This window comes from Falco cherrug (assembly GCF_023634085.1).
Source record: "Falco cherrug isolate bFalChe1 chromosome W unlocalized genomic scaffold, bFalChe1.pri SUPER_W_unloc_1, whole genome shotgun sequence".
Classification (NCBI taxonomy): Eukaryota; Metazoa; Chordata; class Aves; order Falconiformes; family Falconidae; genus Falco; species Falco cherrug.
The window spans coordinates 4,480,768-4,497,406 of NW_026599288.1; the positions used below are offsets into that span (position 1 = coordinate 4,480,768).

Below are 16,639 nucleotides of genomic sequence, written 5' to 3' on the forward strand. Positions count from 1 at the left end.
TAAGCCCAATGTAAAGGTCAGACAGTGTGAGAAACTATGGACTAGGGTATTGTTTATAAAGATTTATGTTAGGCCCAATGTAAAGGTCAGACAGCAAAAGATATAAACAGCCACAAGATACCGCTTGTGCAAGATAAGATAACCACCAGATGTCCAGGAACCTACAGAAACAGGACAAACTACCCCATATAAGGACATATGAGTGAGGGGTCAACTATGGGACAAAGGAGGAAGACTTCTTACTTCGGCCTCAACGACCACCAGAAGGCAGAAAACGACCCCCTAACAACAACTGAAGCATGCGCAGAGTACCTCCACTACCTCATGAACACGGGAGTAAAGATGTATAAAAAGGGACTGTTTGAACTGCTCAGGACGGCAGTTGGTAGAGCGCAGACTCCCCTGTCGTCCAGCGCTGTTTTTGCTCATATTCTACTTGCTATAATTAATAAAATTTTAATTGGATTATGATCCGTTGTGGTCTCAATTTATAACAAAGTGTCCTTTGTTTGTAGTTAACCAGTCAGGGATTGCCTAGTATGTAATGCTTAGCTTAAAGAAACAATCTGTTTAAAGCGCGCAGCTTCTGAAAACATATATAAACTCGTGATTGCGTACAATAAATCGACATTTTGCTTGCATCAAGCTACGTCCCGTCTCTTCATTCGCCGCAATAGCCTTCTGCTGGGTGGAAATCATTGCTCCTAGATCGAGGCGGCAGAGCTACAGCACCCTAGCTGCCACGCCACGCCATGGTCGCTAACGCTCCCCAGCGGCTTCTTTCATACATGGGGGGTCTTGGCCGCCGTTGCTCCTGGCCCCGCCTAGGTTTCGTCAGCCGCTGTGGCGCGAGCTACGGGCTCCGGACGGCTCTCGGCTCCCCCTGAGTTTTCCCCGGTTTGTGAACCTTCCCCTTTCCTCCCCCTCCCCCCCGTGCACCGCGCTAGAGCACTCTGCTGCCGATCCAGTCGGCACCGGAACTGCCCGCCTCGGCGATCTAGCTTTATTGGGTATCATTTCTGATACAGCTCCTTGAACGTGTACTTACTGAAAATGAGGTGTTTTCTCATGCTGCTGAGGGATACAGAAATGAGAACAAAAGGAAGCCACGGTTACAGGCTGCCCAGAGAGGTTGTGGAGTTGCCTTCTCTAGAGACATTCAAAACCCACACAGAGCCGATTCCGTGCAACTTGCTCTAGGTGAACCTGCTTTAGCAGGGGGTTGGGCTAGGTGATCTCCAGAGGTCCCTTCCAACCCTAACCATTCTGTGATCATGGTAATGTTTTACACCACAAGAGATAAAAGTAATCTTCAGCATTTATTTTTAAGTTTCTAAATAAAGATTGGTTCTTATCTAGCATTTAAATAGTCGTTGATCTTTTGAGGAAAAAGCCCATATTCAGGGCTTCAGAGGGGACCTTATCGATCTCTACAACTACTTGAAAGGAGGGTAGGTCTCTTCTCCCAGATAACTAGCAACAGGACAAGAGGAAACAGCCTCAAGTTACACCAGGGGAGGTTTAGACTGAATATTAGGAAAAATTTCTTCACTGAAAGGGTGGTGAAGCATTGGAACAGGCTGCCCAGGGAGGTGGTGGAATCACCATCCCTGGAGGTGTTTAAAAAACATGTAGATGCAGTGTTTAGTGACATGGTTTAGTAAAGGACTTGGCAGTCCTGGGTTAACAGTTGGACTCAATGATCTCAAAGGTCTTTTCCAACCTAAATATTTCTATGATTGTATGATATTCAGGTAATCATCACTGAAGGAAAGGGAAAACTTACAAATATGTACATAGGCAAAGACAAAAAATGTCAACACCACTTTTGTATTTTATTGTGGAACTGAGTTTGTTTCCTTTACATCAAATATCCTCAATGGAAGAGGGGACATTGCACACAAATATCATAAAAGCACTACATATTACTTTCACTGGAAACTAGTTTTCTATATTAGATATGACTGGATAGAAGTGATGCAGGATTATAAGACATAATACCATACACAGCTGCAGACTGACACAAACACCATTCAGAACAAGAGAGAGGAGGTGTGTGAGATGCTTCTCAGCCAGCAACAAGACTATTTCTTTCCATAGTTTGGAAGATGATGGCTGCATGCAAATGCATGAAAGCATATTTCAGATTTCCTCTTTTACAGTTGTGATCACAGCCCAGTCTTGAAGAGGTAGCTCTGCCATCTGGAGCTCCTAGCTAGTCTAGTGCAGAGAAGCTTCTTTTTTTTTTTATTTCAATATTTTTATGGCATTGTTTTATTTAGTTACTTATTTTTTTTAGATTTTTTGTAAAGTCACAACAAATACTTTTTTTATTTTAAATAGCAAACATTTTTAAGCCAAGTGAATAATATAATTGCATTCTAAGAAATTCTTACCCCTAGTTGCTTTTAGTGTTTTGTTCAATTAAGTGAAAAGATGAAAGCTTACAGTTTCTTACAAGTGTAAACATTATACTTTTTCTCTTGCTAATAAATCCAGACCAACAAAATTACTATTTCCCCTCAAAACATCATTACTGAGCAAGTAACCTCTTGCAACAGATGAACAAAAAGAAGCATATGACAGAAATGTCCTAAATGCACAGTAAGTGCTCTTTGGAGCTGACTTGCTTGTGGTGGGAGGGATTGAAAATTCAATTAATAAATTCATTAAATCTTAGTAAATGAGTACCAGAACTCTCATAAAATTCATATGAACCCATTCATATACACAGTTAGCTCCACTCACCACATTATGTAAGATAATAAAAAAATCAAAAGTGGATTCTATGAAAGATGGGGTGAAAAGTAGAGGTCAATGAAGTCAGGCCCACCACAGGGCATTGAAAAGACATGCAAGAGAGGCCCTGTCCAAGTTCAGGAGTGGGGTGTGATCTCTAAAGTTAATTCTTCATTGAATTTTATGAAGCAATATAGTAATAGCATAAAGATCATGACTGGGGATGCTGTTATGGGTAATACCATCATTTGAGTGTCCTGTTGAATCTTTATAAATAATCAATAACAAACCATGCTCCTAGAAATCTATGCTGATCAACAGCACTCATCGTTAATGTATGCGGTATGTTTTGATGACTGTTACTAAGCTAATTGTGTAGTATTAAGATTAGTATAGTTAGATTAGTTCCACAGGCAAGAAAGACATTAAGGGCATGAGGAGCTAATGGAGGAGTTCATGCTTTGTTACACACAGGCATGATTACCATTGAAAAGGGAATGGATAGAACAGGCTTTACAATACCTCAGGATAGCCAGACTGGGTTTTTAATATTCTTGTAGCAGCAAAAAATGAATGAACATTTTAAGATTGGCTGTAACTGCCTAATTATTATTATTTTTAAAGTAAAACAAATACTTGAGCTGTCACAAATTTACTTGGGGAGATTTAACGTTTAATTCTGATCTCATTTACAGTAGGACCAAATGACTGTAACTTCCCTGACTGTAGTGAAATTGCTCCTGATTCACAAAAGTGGCATAAGTGACATTAGTCTCAAGACCACTGCCATACTTAGATTTTCTACCAAAGCAGAGGTACAAACCATTTCAGATATCGTCAGAAAATCTGTTCCCACCCACTCAAAAAGTATGAAGACTGACCTATAAGTAGACAGTTGTAGAAATAGTACAACTGTTCTGCAAAATATTTTGCCTATAACTTTGAAGATTATGTATTACAAAAGCAATTTTAAGTGCATGATTATGAGCCCAGCAAACACGCTTGTTTTCACAATACATTTCCATCTGCCTTTTCTGCCATAGTCATTCTAAGTTATTCTTAACGACTTAAAAAGGTATAGCATAAACATAAATAAAACAGCATTGCTAGACATACCTAAAAAAAGAAGACATTAAAAATAAATACCCCCCCCACACAATTGACAAACAGTAATTCACAGCATTAAATAGGCCACAGGAGCCCACATTTAAAGGGCCCTAAAGCAGCATAACCACCCCCCCCATAAAAATTAGGAGTGTAAACATATATCTATTACACAAAAATATCCTAACAATGTAAAATTGAAATAAATTATAAGTAAAGAAAATAAAATGAGGTCATAGTTCACTATATTGTGAAACCTAATACTGGCCATAATGGTGAATCAAACAGACCAGCACATATCTTCATTTTGGAGGCCTTTACACCTTATTTAAATTCAGATTTGCAAACCTTCTATAATGTAACAAGATTTTTTTATTGGGATAAAAGTTCTGAGACTAAAAAATCCAAACTGTCTTAAATAATGGAACTGTTCTACATGCTGTTCTGCTGCAAGCAATCTAGAGAAGGAAGGGGGAAAGGAAAGGAAAGGAAAGGAAAGGAAAGGAAAGGAAAGGAAAGGAAAGGAAAGGAAAGGAAAGGAAAGGAAAGGAAAGGAAAGGAAAGGAAAGGAAAGGAAAGGAAAGGAAAGGAAAGGAAAGGAAAGGAAGGCAAGGATAAAGGAAAGGAACTTATTTTAGCTTATTGCTTATTCTATCTTTTTTTTCAAGTTCTTGTGAGGATTGAGAATGTAGGCTACACCCTTGTAAATATTAGGCAATCAAAATTTCAAATCCCATTTTCTGTCATCATCAATAGGTTAATTTTACCATCAGGGTGGCCCTCCCCCACCCCCAAAAAGGTATTGGCAGTTGAGTATTTTTAATAAATCTTAAGTCAATATCCATTCTCACTGGAACCTTAAACAACCTTATTAATCTTACAAAATTACTAAAAATATTGCCTTCACCTTTCTTTGCATTTTCCTGTAAAAGAAAACTTGTTAAAAATCTATTAAAAGTTTATACAGCACTAAAATAATTAAAAAGTTCCTGTACATTTTTTCCCATATTTACTCTTAAATTAAACAAATAAGGTAAGACAAAGGAAGGTTGAATACTGTACAGACCTTTTTCATCATCCTGAATGTTTCACTAAGTTTTGTAACTCTGATACTGGACACCACTTCAATCTTGCTTCCACAGTACAAAAGAAGCTTTCCAAAAAATGATCTTGCCTTGTTGATCTGTCCTGGTGCATCAATGAATTGTTCACGGAACTAAGATATGTAATTCATAGCACCAAGGTGTTTGACCAGTCAGATAAGCTTCTAGTACCACACATGCACACTCACACTTCTTTACTGGTGTAACTATGGTCCTGCACAGATGTTTTATAAATTTTCTGTCTCAACATTAAAAAATAAGTGCATCGATTTTCTTTGTACATTCAAGTCACTTTCTAAGGCAAATTGTCTACTGTATGTACTCCCAACTGCTTTGGTATTTTGCTTCAATTAATTGACAGTGGACATGGGTGTTTAAGCATGTGGACTGGTCAGTTCTGACTGGAGTGAGTGGATTTTTAATGGGAGCATGCCTTATACCAACAATTCTGCATGATGAAAGAAAGGTTTTAGAATTCTGAATGGGTTTCAGACCATGTGCATATTTGGCCTACAATTGTTATGGTATGTCAGTATGCGGAGTTCAAATGAAAGTGGAAATCTGCTAATGAGTGTTTAGGTTGTACATCCCTTCCTAGCCACATTCTACTGCTTATTTTCTAGCTAACTTAATTCTGTAAAGTAAGGACCTCCTTTATGATAGCTTAGATGATTGATACAAATTTAGAAACCTTTTCATGTGAGTGCATAAACAAATTGCAGTAAGCAATACAGCTATTTATTGCCATGAGACTATTGGAGATCTAACTATTTATTACTTTCTCCTCCTATCCCCCTCTCTCTTTCTCTCTCTGTGTTTCTTTAGAGGGCAAATGCCTCTACCTGGCAGAAGTCAGTTGGGGTTGCTAGTACATGGTTTCCAAATGTTCATCGGAGATGAAACTGGATCTGTATTTTCGCAGTAATTTGAAACCTACTATGGGAACACTTATTTCCTTTAGCAATCAGAAAAGACTGAAAAATATTAGACTTGCATCACCATGATACAGTATAGCATTTTGCAGGTATACAGTTCAGCAGTTGAACTAGATGGGTTGAATTTTTAGAAAAGGTGTTTTAAAACTGAAGAATTTCTGGAAACAAAGGTTAAATCTTGTGGTGCATGGTCTTGTTCTTACAGTTCAATCTTGCATGCGGGAAAAGATTCATCTTGCATAACAACAGTGCTGCTGCTTGCTAAAACCATGATGTTGAGGTCCTGCTGTTTCTCATGGGTCTCTTGGTACCATTCCCTCATCACTTCTGAGTCATGGGTTGGGATTAAGGTCACCTGCAACACAAAATAGGAGAACTCCTGAGGTACGGACAACAGAAAAAAATTATAAGAAAAATGTCTTTGTAAGAGGTCTTGGCCAACAAGTATGACTCCCTTTTAGAAAGAATGGATCTTCATGCAATAAATACTTAAATAAATGGATGGATAAAAGGAAATAAATAAACATGTTGATAAGATAAAATAACTGTAATCAAAAAGACCGTTTATGAAAATAAAACCTTGGTTCTTTAAGATGCTGAGATGTAATTTTCCTGAGAAGTAGCAGTCTATAGTTTACACCGATAGCTCTTCAGATTATGGCCAAATATTTTGTTTACTTATTTATCATGTTGGAAAGGCACATGAAGTTTACAAGTGTATGTGATTACCATATAAACCATGAAACATTTACTTTTCTTTCCTACTTACAAACTGCAAGGTTTCCAAACATGGATCATATATGGTATAGCAACAAGATGAAATAGACAAATGGCCCTGTAAACCAGTTCCCAACTGGTTTATTCTCCAGAGACAGATCATAAGGGCCAGAAATGGGGGAGCAGATGAGTATGGTGCAGCTCTGTGCTTCCCTTGGGTGTCCTCTCACATCACAATGTGCCCAGGTTGGGAACTCCTGTCCCCAGCAGCCACTGTCCACTCCAGAGGCGTTCTGGCTTCCTGTAGTTGCTTCCCAGAGAAGATTAAATTTCCAGGTAGAAATACTAGTGAAGAGTTTACCTGCATGTTACTCTCCCACTGGGCCTTGCCCTCCAGTAGGGAGTCCAGAACAGCCCTGCTTGGCTCCTCGGCTGCAGAATCATTCCCGCTCACCACATAGTAGGATGACCGCACTCTCTTGAAAAACTCAACATCAACATTCTTGCTATTGCTGTGGTTGGGAATGTATACCAGATCCAAATACACTGGAGGTCCTGGAGGCACCGCTATAGATTTTGCTGACTTATTATTTCCAGGTCCTTTGGAAATCAAACATCAAAAGAATGTATCACAGGCTGTTTTAAAACATGCATTTATTAATTACCATTATAACTGCTGAGATTATATTCTTAAAATTGCTCGTGTTGGTTAAGCATTACATAGCTACAGTTGTAGTACTATGTCCCCTGAAACACTTATGGCATTACCCTCCTACATCTAATGACACATTCCAGCTTTGTTGTATGCCAGTTATGATTGTACTGGGAGGAAAATAATGGAATAAAGGTAACTATGTATATAATACAATAAAAACTCACTACCACATAATCAACATTTGACTGAACTTTTCCCAGTAATATACTACTATTATCCAACAATTACTACACAGGGCTGTGATTACTGAATTACCATTCAATAAATGGCAGTATTATTTACTAAGTTAAGAAGTATAGCTTTTTGAAAGTGTCAGGTATACATGATTATAAAAGCTAGGGTCACACAGGAAGCCATGCAGAAGTGGTCCTGAGATTTGAGGTATCAGCACATACCAAGACATAGTAGCTGTTGATATGCTCAGACTGTTTTACAGGTGCATCAGGAAGCTACTACATGTGAGCAGAAAGAGGGGCAAAGAGGAACTTAGGAAAACCTAAAATTCCTAAAGCAATTACTTCAGGAAACTGAGAACAAGTGTTTGTTTACCTGCTGGATCCTTATTTGCATACACAAACTAGCCACTTATCACAAAAAGTAAAGGGAAGCATGTTTTTGCTGTGATACATAGTGTAGTATCTGTTCTATGAAGAGGTTCAGCCAAAAGGAAGTTCAAAGTTTAAACACATTAAAAATACTACCAAAAAAAGCTTATTTTGCTACACACTGGATCATGGTCTGAACTGACCTGACAAGGACTCAACCAGTAATTGTATCCAGATGATCACCATTTATGTTTTATTTGCCTTCTCATGATGAAAGAGGATGAAGTTTGGTAAACTAAATTATCTGAGCAATACACTTTATTTAGGATCAGATAATGTAAAGCCAGGAAAGTCCATAAAGTTATCTAGTGTGACTTGCTGTTCATCATAGGGCAATATGTCAAATAAACATCATAATATGATAAGATTTCCTGAATTAGAGTGTTTTTAACTATTGGGTATGTTACAAAATCTTTTATCATCTTTCATCATAAAAAATCTGTGATATATCTTTCTGAGTTGTGGATACCAACATTGGATAAAATATTAGACATTACATTTTACACTTAAATGTCGTTATCAAATAGAGCCTTGTCTTCAGCTCTAGCATATACCTGAAAAGTATGCTTCAAGGAAGAAGTCGTCAATATAAAGCTAAAGTGCTGGAGAAATTTACAGCATGAGGAACTGTACTGCTTTGAAAAGCATCTACTAACAGAGACATGCTAATGGTGGTGTAAGAAAGGAACAGTGGACTGCTTAAAATGGGGAAGCTACAGATAGTTGAATGCTGGTTTGCTTGTACTGAATCCTAGACTTGCTCCTTGTAAAAAGCTTTCACTAGAACATCAATCCTGAAAACAGCAAAATCAAAGTAGCCTCAAAATACTCTCTAACAAGATCTGCCAGAAACAACATATTAGCACAATACCTCCTTCAGTAATCTAATTCATATTTTATTATTACTTAGAATGCACAAGAGTAATTCAAAATGACATTAATTTTCTGTATGTTTAGTCATCACTGATGGCATATGACTTTAACTGGATTATGTGCTATACATGCTCAGCTCACTGAAAGTGCTCTTACTTTAAAAGTATTTATTACTTTTAAATATTTTTTAAAACACTCTTTTTAAAATTAATCCAGCAAAGTAATAAAAGCACTGAATGTCTGATAGTACCTTTGCCTCTTACAATATTAAATTGCATTATTTTATGTTAAGAGCATTGTGCCTACATGATTCTTACAGTGAATAAAGTGATTCATTTTACTACTGATTTCATTTCACCTACAAAAGTGGTACTTTTAATTCTACTGGTTAACAGTACAGACAGCTAGTATTAAGTTCTTTATATTGGACATACTCTCTAATTCTTTACATCTTAGCAAACTGACACATCAAGTTTCTCAGATTCATTCATTTAAATGTGGCCCCAACACACTAGATTTATATTTAAAACATGGACTTTCTTTGGGGGTTTGCTACAAACTACATTCTCAGATGATATAAAGACAACCTAACTTCACTTCAACAATTAAGAAAATCTTATAATTAGGGAACTCCTATCTGTCTTTACCTGTGGTTGCAGTCTTTGCTGACTTGAACGTTGTATTTGCTGTATTCTTGGTGTCCTTATCTTTCTCTTCGACTTGAGACTTTACTTCTGGATAAGAGATATTTTTGGTTGCCTTCTCCACAGACTCCTTCTTTTTTGGAGAAGCTGTTTTGGAAATTTTGTCTAAAGATTCTTTTACAGCTGGCTTTGGTGAAGCCACTTGTTTTGATTTACCATCACTTCTTTTAACAGGAGAAGATGACTTGGTTTTAATACCCTGTTTTTTTGTCTTTGTCTTTTCTTTAAGGTCCTTCTTCAAAGATTTACCCAAATTCTGATCGGTAGGCAAAGTCTCTGGATCAACCATAGAGACATCAGGGTGCCTAGGGGAAGGGCTGTGATCCTGCATTGGGACAGGTGGCGGGTCAATTTGTTTGTACGCAATTGTCTTGTCTGTCGGAATGGTTTCTGACTCATCTTCTGAGTCAATGTTAGCATCTGCAGTGATGGAAGGGCATTCCTCAGTCTCAGGAGGAACATCTGAATCAGTCTGAGATGGGGCAGACTCACTCATGGATGTGGGAGGGGTTTCGTCACACTGCCGCCCTTGCTGCTTTCCCCCAGAAGGTGGCTGGGCTCCTCCGGATTGAGTTAATGGCTTCTCTTGATCTTGAAACTGTTCTTCACTTGCAAACCACTCAAGGGGATTTGGGTTGATAAATGAGGGTGAAAGTTCAGTTTTAGGATGTTTATATTCACAGGAGGACACAAAGCATAAGTCAACATCTTGACAGTATTCTGCTAACGATTTTCCTGGAGTAAAATGTGCACTTTCTTCATAGGGATAGCTAGTAGCTTCAGATGACCTGGTAGTTTTCCCAGTTGTCTCAAATGAGTAATCTGTGGCTTCAGGTGAGCTGGTGGCTTTCCCTGTTGTCTCATAGGAGTGATCCATAGCATTGGGTGATCTGGTAGCTTTCCTAATTCTCTCATAGGAATAATCTGTGACCTCAAGTGATTTGGTGGTTTTTCCAGTTATCTCATAGGAATAATCTGTGACTCCTGGTGACCTCATGGTTTTCCTGGTCATCTCATAAGAATAATCTGTGGCCTCAGGTGATCTAGATTTTGCAACTGCCTTATAGGAGTAGCTAATCACCTCTGGTGACCTAGTAGTTTTCCCTGTGGCCTTGTAAGAATAACTAAGTTCTTCTGGTGATCTGCTGATTTTCTCTGAATATTCTTTTTCCGGGCTGATTAAAGGTTCTGGACTGTGCTTTGTTAGGGACTCTTGGTAACCAAATGCTTTGACAGAGGACACTTGCAGTGACAACAGAGATTTGTGACTAGCTGATAGTGCTTCTGTGATTCCGGGAGGTGAATCTGGAAAACTAGGAGAGTACAGAGAAGATTCCCTTGGAGTTAATGGAGATAGGTCAGACTTTGGTGACATCTTTTGTCCTAGGCTCTGCACCTTTTCTGAGGTAAAAGAAGAATGTAGTGACATATCTCTGGGTTGAACAGCACCTGAAAAAGTTTCTTCTGGCAGTGGTGAAGTTAACTGGGAAGGTGTATGAGCTGATGAAGTTGAGGATGAAGCTTCGGTTTGAGAAACTGAAATAATTTCAGAAATATCCTTCTCCTGAGAGTAAGATGACTGTTCCACAGGGGAAATCTGTGCAAAAATAGGCTGATGTATTTCTGAAGGGCTATAATCTACTTCTGTTGGTCCATTTACAGATATGTGGTGCATACTAGTGCCTATGGTAGGATATTCTGGAGATTGCCTGCTAAAGTCCATTGCTAAAGACTGCTTGAGGGACTCCTCACCAAATTCTACCGACATAATTGACTGCTCAGGAGATCTGTGATTGTGCACCGGGGTTCTTGATTTTGCGGTTTTAGGTGAGAAATCTGGTGGAGAAATTGACATAGGCCTTGGGCACTCTTCCTTAGATGGAGACATGTCTGTTTCCTGAAATGTTGTTGGTGTTTGTACAACTGACACTGAAAGGGAATCATCAACTTCAGTAGAGTGGGGAGATCCAACCTCAGCATGCAAAGAAGGAGAAACATCATCAGTAGTTGGTTCTGGAAATGAACTAGTAGCAACAGATGCTGTAGAGACAGAAACTACTCCTTCTATATGGGAATAGGTGTCTTCTGCTACAACCTCATCAACTGGAGTTGCAGACTTGTCAGAAACAGTACCTTCAGAAATTGACATTTTGGTGTCGTCTTTTAAGGAACCAAACAGACCAATATCTATTTGATTAGGTGAGAGTTCTGCTATTTTTCGCTCATCCATGACCAGTGAAGACTGGGAGCTGCTGGGTTCTTTATCCTCTGTTTTCCTTTCTAGGCTGAAGCCTTCCTTAATTACCATAAACTCCATGTTTTTTTCATCTTGTTTTTCATGGAAAAGGCCCACAGAGCTGGCTTCAGAAGCTGGGCTCATCTGAACAGGTGATTTTTCTTTTTCAGGTTTTCCCCCAGAAGGACTTCCATAATCTTTGGTGGGAGACTTTATATCAGCACTCAAAAATGTATCATAAGTTGTCTCTGGACCTATCAGTGGTGAGCTCCGTAGAGGTGAGAGAACCTTTTCAATAGGAGATTCTGAATCTGGCACAGGCTCATCCATAGGGCTTATTCTGGGTTTTGCAGACTCATCTTTGACTTCACTGAGTTCAAAGCTAAAAGGAGTTTCTGTTGACTTTTCACTGGTTTCAGAGGGAAGCTGACTGGATTTTTCATCAGTGGGAGACTGATAATAAGGTGTGTGGCCAGCACTACCAGCAGCAGACTGAGAGGGAGATGCTACTTCTAACATTTTATCTTCAGGGCTTGCACAGTGCTCTTCAGAAACTTCTTGTTGTACATCAGGCAATGTAGCAATGGGGACAGGCTCAGCCGAGACCTTAATCTCATTGGGAGTGAGCAAAAAATTCACACTACGTTCACTCAGTGGTGTTCTGGCAATGGGTGATGGAGGGGACAAACTCTCAGCTGGACTCTTGACTGGGCTACATTCTCCACCATCTTCTGGATAGGGTTCTTCAATTTCTAATTTGGCAGTGCCTTGGATTTCACTTCCCTTTTGCCAATATGCATCTTGGAATGCAGATTTGCAGAATTTGTCTTCCTCTAATGAAGAAGGTGGTGAGATGGTAGAAGCTGAGGCATTATAGTCTTTACCTTCTGTGGCCTCTGTTTTGGATCCTTCTGATAATCCATTAAAAGCATCTGGAAGTGGAGAAATTTTAGGTCTAGCAAATTCTTGAGAGTACAGTGATGTCTCATACTTGGTAATGTTCATATACTCTTGAGAAGGTGACTCACTTTCCCCATTGTTAGTTTCATCACTCATGACATCTCGGGGCGTAGACATTTCATCCATTGGAGTTGGTTCACTGGATATTTCAATGGTAGAATGTGTATAACCTGAAGTAACAGTGAATTCCTCAGGTTGATCTTCTGTATCTTCATCAGAAACAGTGGCTTCACTTTCTGAACCACCAGGTAATGTTTCCTTATGGATAGAAGAGGCCAGTTCAACTGCTGGACACTGAGGCTCTGAGTTTTTTGTTGGTGTAATTATGAGTAGGCCATATTTATCTTCAACTTTACCAGCTTCTGCAGCTTTGTCTACCACAGCCATCACATAATCTTCTTCAGCTTCTAATTTTTCAGTCTCCTCTTCATCTCTGTCTTCTGTTTTGTCTTCCTCCTCTTCAGTCTCTTCAGTTTTTACCTTTTCTACTGCTTCTTCCCTGTCTTCCTTAGCCTGTTCATCTGATGCCACATCATCTGCCTTTTCAATATATTTTTCAGCTTTAATGTTAGCATCTACTTCAGCCATTATTTCTTCTGAACTCTCTTCCATTTTTCTTGCTTCCTCCATATATGGTTTTGTGGTGTCTAGTGGTGTCTTTACTTCCTCATCTTCACCTGGTTCTTCAGCTTCTTCTGTTTCTGCCTTTTCCTCATAATCTCCTGCTTCATATGATTCTTCCAAGCCAGTTCCCTCATCTTCAAACTTTTCGTTGTCATCAACCCTGTGCTTTTCCACAGGTTCCAATTCTTCTGGTGTTTGTTCACACTCTCCCTCAGCCTCTGTGGTAGTTATACCTTCATCAGAGGACTCAGCAGGTCCTTCATTATCTAATTTTTCTTTTTGGACTTCAAAGGCCTCTTTTTGTTCTGTGCCAGTGAGTTTCAGTTCATCCTCTATAAGTGCAGCTTGAGGTTTTGTTTCTTTTATTGTTTCTACTTCTTCAGCTTTTAATTCCTCAAAATCCTTTGTTAAATCCTCTGGTGAAGACATAAGGGATCGCTCCGCTTCAAGTTCTTTTCCACTAGCTGTAATTTCTGCAGCTGCTAGAGTTGTGGCAGTGGCTCCAACTGCTGCAAGGGCAGCTTGCACTCCACTAACTTTGATCTCCTTCTTCACAGTCTTAACTTTTCCTTTTTCCTTTGGTTTTCCAGCAGGTACTGCTTCTTTTTTAACAGGTTCCTCCTTCTTTTGTGATTTGGGCTTTGCTGCTGGCTTTTTTACTTCAGTTGAAGGAGCAGCTGTCTTCTTTGTTTCTTTAGGAACCTTTCTGATGTCCTTTTTGGCTCCTTTTTCTTCCTTCTTAATTTCCTTCTTCTCTTCTTTTTTACCTTCTTTCTTTACTTCCTTTGGTGGAGAGTCTTTCTTTACTTCCTTCTTAGTTTCCTTCTTCTCTTCCTTTTTCACCTCTTTTTTAACTTCTTGCTTGATCTCTTCTTTTTTGGGTTTCTCCTCTTTTTTGATGGGTGTTTTCTCCTCTTTTTTAAAAACCTCTTTCTTTTCTTCAGGTTTTGTTTTGACTTCCTTTTTCACTGGCTTCTCCTTTGCCACTTTTGGTTTTACATCTGTAGATTGTTTTTCAGGAGTTTCAGATTTTACTAATTGTTCTTCTTTATTTGTTACATCTTTTTCTGCCACTATAGGTTTGGTCTCCACTTTTGCTGTTTTCTCTTTTTTAACTGGAACTTTTTCTTTGCTTTCCAATTTATGAAGCTTTTCTGGTCCTGGACTAGGCTTTGCCGGCTCTGGTGTTTCTTCTTTAGGTTCTGTTCTAACAGGCTTGCTTGATGTCTTTGCAGCAGGCTTCAGACTCTCCTTGCTGTCTGTTCGTTGTTTCAACTTTGTTTGTTTCACAGCTGGACTAGCAGTGTTGCCAGTTAGATCTTTTTGTGTAACCATTGGTTGTTTAAGGAAGTCTAAGTGTTTGAGTTTTTCTAGTCCTTCTAGAATGTTATATTGGGTGCTGTTTCCAGGAAACAGAACTCGTATTATTTTTTCTGCGGGATTCGCTGGATGCCACACAATCAGGGATGAGACAGAGGTGAAATAGGATAATGGAATGTCTAGTTCTTGGCCATTGGGTAGCAGGAATTCAGCTTTATCTTTGTTAGTACCACTCCACTGTTGCATAAAATATTGCATCTCTTTGCTATTTTTGACAGGATTAAGCACATACATCTCAAGTTTGCCAACTCCCATTTTCTGAAATAAAATGATGGGGTCAATGGTATTTCCTACATTTCTGAAAAGAGGTTCTGGTTTCATAGACAATTTATTTAAATATTGGAGAGTAAAACAAGCTTCTTCTATGCTCCTTTTAACTCTAAAGTTAGGATCCATGTTCTTCAGGTTCTCAGGTACATTAAGGAATACAACTCCTAAATCGGGTGAGATCAGATTTTTCATCCAGTCACTGTTGGTAGTAGATCCTTGGGACTGTTCCTCTTCTAATTCAGCTATCTTTCGCTGAAGCATGCTATTTATTCCTGGCAGGTTATCATCTCCGATGTGAGTGAGTAGAATGGAATCTACCCTGTCCAAGTGCCGGATAAGTTTCCAAAAGCAAGAATTTCTTTCAGATCCTCCATTGATAAGCATGTTGAATCCATTCACTGCAAACAACGCAGAGTCTCCTCTTCCACCTGGGAAAATATAACAGCAGGGTTTGGAGAGTTTCAGGAAGCCGCTTGAAGTTGGAGGTTCCAAAATGTCAAAGGGTGATGGCACTTCTACTGATTCTGACAGATACTCTGTGAATTCAGAGAGTCCTTCCATTTCAGGCAGCATGGAAGCTGAGTTGAGTTTAATGTTAATAAATTCTTGAAGGTTGTGTCTGTCAAGATTGGAATTTTTCCAATCTCCTTCCTCAGGGCAGAAAAGAGTTAAGCTGGCTTTGTTGGCAGGGTGTGTGGTGCTCAATAATTCACCAATCTAGGGTTGCAAAACAAAAACACAAGAAGATGCATGTAAATTATTTTTTTTAATGGCAATTAATGTCAGAACATAATATTTTCTGATCAGATAGATAAAACCTTTTTCATTTGCTTCTGCACTATTGAGTACCCATCCTAGAAGCTAAAGGAACGTGTTAGCACAATTATTTTACTACTGTATTTTTTTTTTTTTAATACAAAGGGGCAGCTTATGAGGAAAGGTCCCTTCCACATTGCCCAAAGGAGGAAAGTACCTCAAGTTTCTCCCTTCCCTCCTCCACCCTTTATAGGAGGACAGTACAAGCTTTTATAGAGGGGATGAGGACTACAAGGCTAATGCTGACAGAGCTGCAACTATGTCTGCCATTGACTCATGAGTCTCCCTGCTGCCCCTGCCCATCCAGAAGAGCCAGCCAAATATATAAGGGAAACAGCACATCTGTTTAGCAGGCAGAGAATAACTGCAGCCCAGAGGTAGTCAGCATCCTCCTGGGGCAGCTGTATTCCTGACCCTTTCCTCACACAGGATGTATTCCATAACACCAGTATTACTACAGCTCTTTTTGCAGGCTGGCTCCTGACTCCCAGACTGCAGGATAGTTTTCCAGAATACAAAGAAATGATTTATTGCATCAAAAATCCAAACAGTTTCAAGTTTTGTATTTGTGAGATTGAGATATATATTTATCTATGTTCTATTGTGCTGGTTTTGGCTGGGATAGAGTTAAATTTCTTCACAGTAGCTAGTATGGGACTATGTTTTGGATTTGTGCTGGAAAGTGTTGATAACACAGGGATGTTTTAGTTACTGCTCAGCTGTGCTTACACAGTGTCAAGGCCTTTTCTGCTTCACACCCCACCCCACCAGTGAGTAGACTGGGGATGCACAAGAAGTTAGGAGGGGACACAGTTGGGACAGCTGACCCCAACTGACCAAAGGGCTATTCCAGACCAT

General features: G+C 39.2%; 1 protein-coding gene across 1 annotated transcript in view; it reads right to left on the reverse strand.

The window, feature by feature from the left end:
* Nucleotides 1–1,828: 1,828 nt before the first annotated feature.
* Nucleotides 1,829–16,639, reverse strand: part of LOC129734146 (microtubule-associated protein 1B-like) — a 99,082-nt gene continuing 84,271 nt past the window's right edge. The window contains exons 5-7 of the mRNA XM_055700198.1: nucleotides 9,439–15,682; nucleotides 6,960–7,198; nucleotides 1,829–6,236 (exon numbers count right to left, since the gene is read on the reverse strand). Of these exons, the coding sequence (XP_055556173.1) occupies nucleotides 6,081–6,236; nucleotides 6,960–7,198; nucleotides 9,439–15,682 (6,639 nt within the window). The 3' untranslated portion in view covers nucleotides 1,829–6,080. The remainder of the gene's footprint in view (nucleotides 6,237–6,959; nucleotides 7,199–9,438; nucleotides 15,683–16,639) is intronic.